Genomic DNA, 11,042 nt, shown 5'->3' on the forward strand with positions numbered 1-11,042 from the left:
ACCACGTATATAAAAAACTTGAAAGGTTTATATGAGTGCAAAGGTTTTTATTATTTTAATTTATATAATTATAAGTTTTTATTTGAGTAAACTAATGTTTTTTAATTTAATTGATAAATTTAGAAAAAATTAGACATTAATGAAATTATTATTTTTTAAAATTTAAGAATATAAATTGATATATATATATTAATAAGGAAACAAAATAAAAACATCATAATTTGTTAGAGTATTTAATTTTGTTCGTCCACAAAAGGAAAATACAGAAATTAAAAATAAAATAACGGTGTGTGATTTGCCCGTGCCCGCACTGCCCGGTTTAACAAATTTCAAATTCCTGCTATTTTCTTTTAAATATTAAATAAAATTTTGGAAGGGTACAAATTTCAAATTTCAAAATTAAAAAAAAAAAAAAAAAAAAAAAAAAAAAAAAAAAAAANCGGTCGACTAACATTCTGTAAAGAGTAACGCAAAATTTCCCTCTCTTTAACCAAAATCATCGGCATCTCTCTCTGTTCCAAAAAAAAAGTTTGAGAAATTTGAGAGCACTAACATTTCTTTTCTCCTTTTTCATTCTCTTTACAGACTCTGATTATTGCTTCTTTTAGGAATTTCCATTACTTACCGCCTCTGCCATTTGAATCTCCTCCTCCCCTTCTTCTATTGCCCTGTTTTTTCCCCTGTTTCCCATTTCAAAGAGTTTGGTGGCAATGCATGATCAAGATTCCTGTTCCATCCCTGGTGAAGGTATTACTGTTCGATTCTTTTGTTTTGATCTTTTTCTTGCTGTTTATCTGGTGCTCTTAAGATGAAATTGGCTTGTTATAACTGAGGTAATGTGATTGATTGGAAATTTAGTGGTGGGTTACTGGGTTCTTTACTGATGTCCGTGAATTCAGAGGTTTCTTTGATTTGTACTGTTTTGATGCGCTGTTTTATTTTATGACCCAATTTTCATTTAGTTGAAGTGATGATGAAAACCCTAATTTTCTTCTGTGTTTTTTGGACTAATCTTTAATCATTGTAAGTTGCAGGGAAATCCATGCCGGAATTTACCTCGGCTTCTCTTGATCTAGGTATCTCTGCTGGTTCTCCCGATATTCCAGTCAATAACTACTGTGATTCACCAGAAATCTTGGATATTAAGTGTTGTAAACTTATGGAATCTCCCGTAGAGCTTTCCTTCGAAAATAGCTTTACGGGTGTTGAGGTTAGCCATAACCAGATAACCCCATCTGTTAGATTTTCCAATTTGTGTGAAACATATGAGCAAGAACTATCTCCAGAATCTTCCTTTGAGTTGGCTCCTTCTCCAGCTACCAGTTCTCTGAAATCTGAAGAACTCCTTCAAGCTATAAGTGTCAATGCAGGTGCTCCAAGTGATGCTGTGGATATGGATGGGATAAACTATGTGGAAGACAATTGGTATAAGGGTGGTGATACCATTAGGTCTGATGAAATTGAGCATCCTCTGTATCAAACCGCTCGTTTTGGGGATTTTTGTTACAATTTCTCATCATTAGAACCTGGGAATTATGTTGTTGACCTGCATTTTGCTGAAATTGTATTTACCAATGGCCCACCTGGTATGAGGGTGTTTGATGTCTATTTGCAAGACCAGAATGTAAGAATCTACATCTCATTGCCCAATCACCTGCACAACATCTATTGATTTTTTTGTTCCTAATCTTAAGAAATCTCGATAGATATGTTGTTGGTTTGGTTGTAGGTTGTTTCTGGCCTGGATATATATGCTCGTGTCGGTGGGAACAAGCCTCTCATTATATCTGACCTCAAAACTTCTGTCGATGTAAAAGATTTAAGCATTAGATTTGAAGGACAGATGGGTAGGCCAATTGTTTGTGGTATTTCTGTGAGGAAAGATCTCCCTTCAAGTGAGTAAACCAAGCATTTTTTTTTCTTTCTATTGGTTCATCTTGTTCAAGATTTAGTCTTTATCATCTTGTGGCAATGGACAATTCTCATCACAGATAGAAAAGAGGTTGAATTGCTCGAAGATATGGGATCATCTCAACTATCCAACGGGGAGATGTCCAAAGTAGGCCTTCTAATAAATTTGATTAAACTTAGGATTAAAATTTGTTGTGAGCCTTATATAAAATTATTTCAATCATGTTTTGTAGGATAGTGATGACTTGATAGTAAAAGAGAAGTACCTAGTGCTGCAAAAGGATCTTGAGCTCATGAAGAATGAGCTAGCAGCAGCAAGGAAGAACATGGAGGAACTTAGAAAGGAAAACAATCAAAAGAGTAGAGAATGTCAAGAAGCTTGGAAGTCTTTAAATGAGCTGCAAAACGAGCTCATGCGCAAGTCAATGCATGTTGGATCTCTTGGTAATAGACACTGACTTCTGTAGCTTCTAGCTATTTCACTATTTATTTGATGATCCTTTGATGGGTTTCCCTTTGCAGCTTTTGCCATTGAGGGACAGGTGAAAGAGAAGGGCAAATGGTTTTCTTCGTTGAGAGACCTTACCAGAAAAGTAAAGGTATGTAAAAGTAAACATTCAACATATAAACGTTCACGAAAAATCAGATTGGATTATTGAGAAGTTTCATATCTCAGATCATGAAAATAGAAAACATCAAATTATCAGAGGAGGCATTGGCATTCAAGAACTGCTTTGTGGATATGAATGAAATGACTTCTAAAATTCAGACAGCATGTAAGCTAGCACACCAACTTTTTACAAGAATCTACGTAACGTTAATTCTATGAATACATTGCTAATTAATTATCTGAGTCCACTTGTTTTTCCCCTCTGCTTTTTATAGTTAAACAGCAATTAGATTTGCAAGAAACCCTGAAGACTAAATTTGTTGAAGGAGCTAAGGAACGGAAAGAACTCTACAATAAGATGTTGGAGTTGAAAGGTCAGCTAGCTTTTCTGTAGTGTTCTTGTTTCAAAAGATTGACCCAAGTTTGAGAAACTGAAAGTGGTTAGTGATGTCATGCTCTTCACAGGAAACATTAGGGTCTTTTGTAGGTGTAGGCCTTTAAATACAGAAGAGATTGGTTCTGGAGCTTCAATGGTTGTTGATTTTGAGTCGGCCAAAGATGGCGAGTTGATTGTTAAGTCAAATGGGGCTCCCAGAAGAATCTTTAAGTTTGATTCTGTATTTGGTCCTCAGGCAAATCAAGGTAAAGAATGAAAGTATAATGCAAATGATCACAGTGAAACAATATATTGATTATTTGTGTACCTGAATTTGTAGGAGATGTGTTTGAAGATACTGCGCCATTTGCGGCTTCAGTTCTAGATGGTTACAATGTTTGTATATTTGCATATGGCCAAACCGGGACTGGAAAAACTTTTACAATGGAGGGCACTGAGGGAGCTCGTGGAGTCAATTATAGGATTCTTGAGGAGCTGTTTCGCTTAACGAAGGAGCGCCAGAAGCTACATCGATACAAAGTATCTGTTAGTGTCTTGGAAGTGTATAATGAGCAAATACGGGACTTGCTAGTCTCAGCATCTCAGTCAGGAAATGGTTCAAAAAGGTAATGATGGTTAGTCATTTCCTCTAAGTGACTCATGCAGTTATTGACTCATTGTGCTTGAGCTTATTTCAGGCTCGAAGTAAGACAAATCAGTGAAGGAATACATCATGTTCCTGGCATGGTAGAGGCACCTGTCGACAACATGAGTGAAGTTTGGGAAGTTTTACAAACTGGCAGCAATGCAAGAGCTGTTGGTTCAACCAATTGTAATGAGCACAGCAGCCGATCCCACTGGTCTGTCTCTCTATTTTACATTCGGTTAACTGATGAAAAGGATGTGATCTTGCTGTATATTAATGGGTGATTTTGGTTATTGCATATCAAACAGCATACACTGTGTGATGGTGAAGGGGGAGAATTTGCTAAATGGGGAATGCACAAGTAGCAAACTCTGGTTGGTGGACTTGGCAGGTAGCGAACGGATTGCTAAAGTAGAAGTACAGGGAGAACGACTCAAGGAAACACAAAATATTAATAGATCTCTTTCTGCACTTGGTGATGTTATATCCGCTCTCGCCACAAAAAGCCCTCATGTTCCTTTTAGGTAAGTAAGATTTGAGCTACTTTTGCTGTTATAATATTATCCCATGACGCTACAAATAACCACTACACACCGTCTTCCTTTGTCAGAAACTCCAAGCTCACTCATTTGCTTCAAGATTCACTAGGTATTGTACTTTCTCCTCTAGATTATGTATTTACTTATTTACTGTAAGATCCCACATTGGTTGGAGAGGGGAACAAAGCATTCCTTATACTACGGGTGTGGAAATCTCTCTCTAACAGATGCGTTTTAAAAATTTGAGGGTAAGCCGAAAAAGGACAATATCTGCTAGCGGTGGGCTTGGGATTGGGCTGTTACATGTACACATTGCTTATGTGTTTATGTTGCTTTACTGATAAATGGAACTTGTATTTTTAGGGGGAGATTCAAAGACACTCATGTTTGTACAGATCAGTCCCAATGAAAATGACTTGAATGAGACTCTTTGCTCATTAAACTTTGCGAGCAGAGTAAGAGGAATTGAGTTGGGTCCTGCTAAGAGACAACTTGATATGTCTGAATTCCACAAATGCAAACAGATGGTAACAAGTGCCTCCCTTTAACAGATGCAATCTTCTGTGTTTTTCTATGATAATCTCAATCTGGTTCTTCACTCATTGCTTGTGTTAGGCTGAGAAAACAAAGCTGGATATGAAGAGTAAAGATCTGCAGATCAGAAAGATGGAAGAAACAATGCATGGATTAGACTTGAAGATGAAGGAAAAAGATCAGAAAAACAAAAATCTACAGGATAAGGTAAATGAATTTTGTATTACAAAAACCATTAAGAACCCACATTGTTTGTGCTGATTTTTGTGTGGGTATCACAGGTCAAAGAACTTGAAGCTCAACTTCTTGTTGAAAGAAAGCTAGCACGTCAACATGTTGATGCCATAGTAACAGAGCAGATACAGCAGCAGCAGCAGCATATGAAAACTGAATCAGAAGACCACAAGTCTGCACCGGCGAGGCCACAACTTGCTGCGAGTCGACCATTAGGTAGTCAAAAAATTCTCCATGGATCATCATATAACAGCATACTAGGAAAGAAGCAAATAAATCTCACTCGCCCACTAACTGAGAACAACGGCTCCAAACCGTCATTTCCCTTTCCTTCAGTGGATAGTGCCATCAAGTACCCTGATTCCACAGAGAAGGAAAACAACCCAGAGATGGCTGAGCAATCTCTTGTGCCAACAAGGAGGACAGGAAGAGCCTCTATTTGCCCAATGGCAGCTCGACGTGTACCGATGGCCCTCGCTCCTAGGAGAATCTCCCTAACTCCTCTACCAAGCATACCGAGCTCAACTCATCTCCCATCACCAATGCTGCCATTGCCACCATCATATCAAGTTGAGAAGATAGAGAAAGGCGATGGATCAGAGGACAGTAACTTGGCTGAACAGGCGGCGGCACAATGCGAGAGTCCTAAAGAGAGAAAGTATGGAGGTAAGAAGTTGAGCAACATGTTGAGACGAAGCCTTCAAAAGAAGAAGGTACAACAAATGAAGTCTCCAGTGCAGCAACAGGTGAGAAGAGGTGGTATCAATCTGGGGTTGGAGAAAGTGAGGGTGTCGATCGGAAGTCGGGGACGGATGGCAGCGGCGCACAGGGTGTTGTTGTTAGGAGGAGGAGGCAATGGGAGAAGAGGAGTTGCAAAAGAAACTCAAAGTAAGAAGGAAAAGGAGAGGGGTTGGAATATTGGAACAGCAGTAGGGAGAACTGTTATTTAATGAGGAAAAACAATGGCTTTTCGTTGTTTGTTTTGCATTTTAGAGTTGTAGAGATCATTGAGTTCTTCTCATATACTATACCCTCTGTATGTGTGTGTGCATATGATTCATCATTCCCTTTGATTTTCTCATGTATTTCATCAGAAAAAAGGAAGGAATTCTTATCTGTTGTTTATCATTAGTACATGTAATTCACTTGCTGGGAAGCGTTGATTTAGGAAGAACTACAATATTGATTAGATGACATCAACTTTTAAAAGGACGAAGAGCTTTAGCAAACTAAAGGAACTACATTCACTCGGCCTTTCGCCATAGATGCATTCATTAAGCAATTGTTGGGCTTTATTGCATAAAAAAGAGTATCAGACTTGTTTACTGAGGAGTTTTTCGTAGTAGAACCTGTCGAGATTCTATATTTATTCTCGAAAGTCCACATTCGAGAATAGAGTTCTCAAGATGCAAAATTATGGTTAAGAAATACTCATAGTTAGTGTACTTGACTAACGTGAAGTAATTCCATGTTGAGTTATCTCGTTGAAATTTGCCTAGAAAGTAAGAAATATTTTAAGATGACTCAAGTTGGTTTGTGGAGATAATCTTCAAGACAAATAGATAACATGGTCATATTGTAAGGGATGCAAGAAAATGTCAAAGCCACCAAGAGAATTAAATTTTAGTATGGACAATCCACGTTACAAACGTTGAAATTAATCTATAAACACAACCAATAACCGAATAACGGGTCAACTACAAAACTCATGTTGATATAACATATTCATTAAAATAATTAATATCAAAGTCTCTCTCTACCTATATACCCATCCATATACTAAATGTAGTATGATATAATTTTGTTAGAGAATATTAAATGTGGTTTGATTTAAATATACAATATAGTTTGATTTAAATCCATTATTAAGTTATGATCCAATTATTAATAATTTATAACAATAAGAGTTGATGATGGATGAGAAATCAATAAATATTCAGGCCGGAAATGTCAGCTATACCCTTTCCTTATGCTTTAAAACATTCATTCATATTTCGTTACATGCATGCACCTAATTATTATTATTTTAAATATATATTAATGTTTTCATAACTATATGAAATTAATAAAAGAAATTATATTCATATTATACATAATTGATTTTATTATTATTATTATTATTATTTTGTATAATATTAACTTTGACTTATTAGATGTAGTTTGCTAATTTGGTGGGAGTCAGGACCATGAACCACACACATGTCAAGCTCCCATGGCACGTGACTTTGCCATGTGACTCCCTGCTATAATTTCTTCTTATTTTAAAGTTTTAATGTGTATTTTCAAAACGCTTTATTTTAATTCGTAAACGTTTATGGACAAATATTTCTTGTTTTTTGTTTTTTATATTTAAAATATATCACTCGGTCGAGGCGCATACAAGATGTTTTGGTCCCGGGTGTTTTCAAATGTGCCCTAAAGATATAGTCAAAGTATACCTAACGTGCTCAAATCTTCGATGTGTTTTAACGACCATCTAACATGAGGAGAAGTCTTGTTTGTCGTGATACATTTATTTTTAAAAATATATAATTTAATATTAATTTACTAAATACTATGGTTACAGAATTACTTAAAATTAGAAAAATACAATAACATAAGGACCTGTGAAAAACAAAATAAAATTTAAAAAAAAAAATTGTGAAAGGTTATAAGTAATTAAAATAAATAATTGAATTATAGAAGTGAAGGTAAAAGGCGACAATGTAGGGCCGGTGTTGACCACGTGGCAGACAGCATCCTGCTCATTTCCACGTGGGCCCCTATCAAGTAGTTGTGTTGGCCCATCACATGGACCCATTACTTGCTTTCTATTTTCATCCGATTTTATTTATTTATTTATATATTTGAAACTTTATTTTAATTTCCAACTAAGATTCAAACACTAGATTTTTCTTTTTATTATTACTCACAAATAATTCAAATTTATTTAATTTAATGAATTTTATATTGAAAATATTAACTTATATGAATAATAAAAATAAATAATCAGGCTTGCGAATTAAATGGGAGCGTGTTATTGTTTGAAAAAACGCCTAATCTTATCTTGAAGAAAATAATAATAATTTAAGAAAAAATATTAAAATAATTATTTGAATTTATTGTCACAAACCCCAATACAGAGGTTATTGTCATTAAAAGCCACTCTCCCAATCCCGATCCTTTGTTTATTTTATTTTATTTTATTTTAAGGAAATAAATATTTTTTTAATTTAATTGTTTAGTATGTTTGGATATGGTTGAGTCTCGTCGAGGTTATTTGTCGCTTTTGGTTCGATACAACGACCTCAAATCAAATAGATAATTGTTTTTACTTATATATCTAGAATTACTTTAAATCTAAATCAGTGTAAGATTTTGTTCTCACGTCCCCTACTAATGATCATGGGTTTATAATTAATGAATACTCTCTTCATTGTGAAGAGTCAAAATAGCTCCGGTCTTGTTTCTCTCTCCGTTTCCAATTGGGTCAACCAAACAGGTTGTTTAATGGCGTCAGAGACCCCACGCCTTCCACTCGTCTTCCTGTGTCCCCTCCCTCAGCGATATATAAAACTGAAACAGCCCCTTCTCCAGAATCTCCTCCCTCAGCGATATATAAAACTGAAACAGCCCCTTCTCCAGAATCTAAACCTATCACCAATGGAGGACGATTCAGATCTCGACTTCAGCTTCACCAGCACCATCTCCACCTCCACCGCTCGCAGCAGCCTCGCTCGGAGCAGCTTAACTCTCAGCTTTAATGAATCCCGCGGCTCCTCCACCCTTAACCTCCGTCCCCACCGCCACTCCGACCCACACTGGTCCGCCATCAAAGCTGCCACTACTCTTTCCTCCGATGGCCACCTCCACCTCCGCCACCTGAAACTCATCAAACACCTCGGCACTGGCAACCTCGGCCGGGTTTTCCTCTGCCATTTGAGAGACAACGATCACGCCAATTTCGCCCTTAAGGTCGTTGACAGAGACGCTTTAAGTAACAAGAAGCTTTTGCAGGTTCAAACGGAATCCGAGATTCTCGCTTTGCTCGACAACCCTTTTCTCCCTACTCTCTACGCGCGTCTCGACGTCTCTCACTACACGTGCCTCCTTATTGACTATTGCCCAGCCGGTGACCTCCACTCTCTCCTCCGCAAACAGCCTGGAAACCGCCTCTCCGTTTCGGCGGCGAGATTCTTCGTCGCTGAGGTTCTGGTGGCGCTTGAGTATCTTCACGCGCTTGGGATTGTGTACCGGGATCTCAAGCCTGAGAACGTTCTTTTGCGTGAGGATGGCCACGTCATGCTCACTGATTTCGATTTGTGCTTTAAGTCTGACGTTGTCCCCACTTTTCACACGTCGACACAGCCGGGACCACAGGGTACTGCCTCCTGCTTTGGGAGGAGGACCGCGGCGGAGGAGATTGTCGGGGAGTTCGTGGCGGAGCCGACGACGGCCTTTTCCAAGTCATGTGTAGGAACTCATGAGTATTTGGCGCCTGAGTTGATAACCGGCGGTGGTCACGGAAACGCCGTCGACTGGTGGGCGTTTGGGGTGTTCATTTACGAGCTGCTACACGGAACGACGCCGTTTAAGGGAGTGAACAAGGAGGGTACGCTTAGAAACATAGCGTCTACAGAAGGGGTGAAGTTCAGGGCGGCGATGGAGGAAGAGGAAGGTATAGCAGAGGCAAGGGATCTGATAGAGAGACTACTGGTGAAAGATCCGGCGAGACGGTTGGGATCCGGGAAAGGGGCGACGGAGATCAAACGGCATCCATTCTTCAAAGGTATAAAATGGGCGTTAATCCGGATGTATCGACCGCCGGAGGTGTACGGATTGATGAGAAAAGCCAGATCACACGTGGGTGACGTCAACCACCGCACGCGGCGTCGGGGCTGGTGGAACTGGAGAAAGCTCAGTAACTATTTAATTAAAAACGGAAATTCCAGTAATACCAATACCAATTCCAATACCAATCATTACAGATTTAACGCCAAAAATAAAATGGCTTAAAAATGGGAAAAAATTCAATACTTTTGTTTTATTTTTGTATATTTATACCCAAAAAAAAAAAAAAAAAACATTTTCCGTACAGAATTCAAATAATTTAAAGATAAAATGACCATATGGGTACATATTTTATTCAGAGCGAATAATTAAAATTACAACAATACAATTAATGACGTTTTATAATGTCCAAAACGACGTCGTAAACCTCCTGTTGAGTAGGCATACTTTTGGCGACAGTCTCTCTGAGGCAGCACCTGTTAGCCCATTCCAGGATCTTAGGACACTCAGCTTCCAAGTCCAAATTTCCAAGCAATTTGAAGGCAAGAAACATGCTGTAAAATGGAATGAGCGAGAGATCTATAAACCCAAATGATTGGCCTCCAAAATAGGGCTTGTCTCCAAGCTCTTCCTCCAGCTGCTTGAAGCTCCCCAGCAGCTCCTTCATTGCCGCTTCCTTCTCCTCCTCTGTCAGATCCTTTTTGTTCCATAGCTTCCCTCCAATTGGGTAAATCTAGTGTTTGCAACAGCTTTTCATAAGAACCCATAACAGCAAAATCAAAGATAAAGAGGAGAGCTTGGTGATGATACCTTCTTGTCCACATAGTCAGCCCAAAATCTAGCGTGGGATCTGTCGTAAGGACGAGAAGGAAGCAAATTAGCATAGCCTGCCTCACTGCTCCATGTCTCGTCGATGTATTCAAGGATTATGATAGACTCGAGAATGGGGTTGCCTTTGTGAATCAAAACAGGGATTTGCTTGTGTACAGGGTTCATCTCCAGAAGCAGAGGAGTTTTGTTACTCAAATCTTCCTGTTTTGTCTCGAAGGTTAGCCCCTTCTCTGCCAAAGCCACCCTCACCCTCGTGGCAAAAGGGCTAGCCCGTAAGTCCAACAAAACCAGCTCTTGTGATGAACTCATTGTGCAACAATGGAGGATGTTGAAGCTGTTTTGGGAGGGATGAGGGTTTTATTCAAGTTTGAAGATTATTAGTTGGATTGACAATAAGTACGACCTTTCACCTCCACTGTCGTCATTGCATACGTGGAAGAGATTAGGTGACATACCTTTGTGACCTTTCATCCTTCTTGTTTTCTTGTTTTCCAACATAATATCCATCTGTCAACAAAATTAAAATTAAAATAAAGAACAGTGTAGAAAGCACGTGAATCATGGACATTCCTTAAACAAATTACACCGAAT

General features: G+C 38.4%; 3 protein-coding genes across 6 annotated transcripts; 2 read left to right on the forward strand and 1 right to left on the reverse strand.

Annotated features, from left to right (window-relative positions):
• The first annotated feature begins 505 nt into the window (after nt 1-505).
• On the forward strand, nt 506-5,988 carry LOC111778642 (kinesin-like protein KIN-14Q). Of its 4 annotated transcripts, XM_023658822.1 has the most exons (17): nt 506-747; nt 1,029-1,624; nt 1,730-1,895; nt 1,992-2,059; nt 2,145-2,355; nt 2,434-2,510; nt 2,588-2,687; nt 2,797-2,895; nt 2,987-3,163; nt 3,238-3,523; nt 3,596-3,757; nt 3,852-4,067; nt 4,154-4,191; nt 4,446-4,609; nt 4,698-4,823; nt 4,898-5,066; nt 5,187-5,988. In XM_023658822.1, the coding sequence occupies exons 1-17, from the start codon at nt 711-713 to the stop codon at nt 5,798-5,800; spliced, it is 3,306 nt and encodes a 1,101-aa protein (XP_023514590.1). In that variant the 5' UTR covers nt 506-710; the 3' UTR covers nt 5,801-5,988. The 4 variants fall into 4 exon arrangements, with proteins under 4 accessions (XP_023514590.1, XP_023514385.1, XP_023514521.1 ...); XM_023658617.1 differs by having other exon boundaries at nt 4,898-5,988; XM_023658753.1 differs by having other exon boundaries at nt 2,434-2,504; nt 4,898-5,988.
• Nucleotides 5,989-8,459: 2,471 nt separating this feature from the next.
• LOC111811727 (serine/threonine-protein kinase WAG1-like) lies at nt 8,460-9,873 on the forward strand. The gene has a single exon (XM_023698747.1). It carries the CDS (start codon nt 8,493-8,495, stop codon nt 9,843-9,845), a length of 1,353 nt encoding a protein of 450 aa, XP_023554515.1. The 5' UTR covers nt 8,460-8,492; the 3' UTR covers nt 9,846-9,873.
• Nucleotides 9,874-9,935: 62 nt separating this feature from the next.
• Nucleotides 9,936-11,034, reverse strand: LOC111788029 (probable glutathione S-transferase). The gene is made up of 3 exons (XM_023668167.1): nt 10,907-11,034; nt 10,431-10,785; nt 9,936-10,353 (listed from the first exon to the last, which is right to left on the reverse strand). Exons 1-3 carry the CDS (start codon nt 11,017-11,019, stop codon nt 10,009-10,011), a joined length of 813 nt encoding a protein of 270 aa, XP_023523935.1. The 5' UTR covers nt 11,020-11,034; the 3' UTR covers nt 9,936-10,008.
• Nucleotides 11,035-11,042: the final 8 nt, after the last annotated feature.

Source organism: Cucurbita pepo, chromosome LG01 (genome assembly GCF_002806865.2).
Source record: "Cucurbita pepo subsp. pepo cultivar mu-cu-16 chromosome LG01, ASM280686v2, whole genome shotgun sequence".
In the NCBI taxonomy this organism is placed as follows: domain Eukaryota; kingdom Viridiplantae; phylum Streptophyta; class Magnoliopsida; order Cucurbitales; family Cucurbitaceae; genus Cucurbita; species Cucurbita pepo.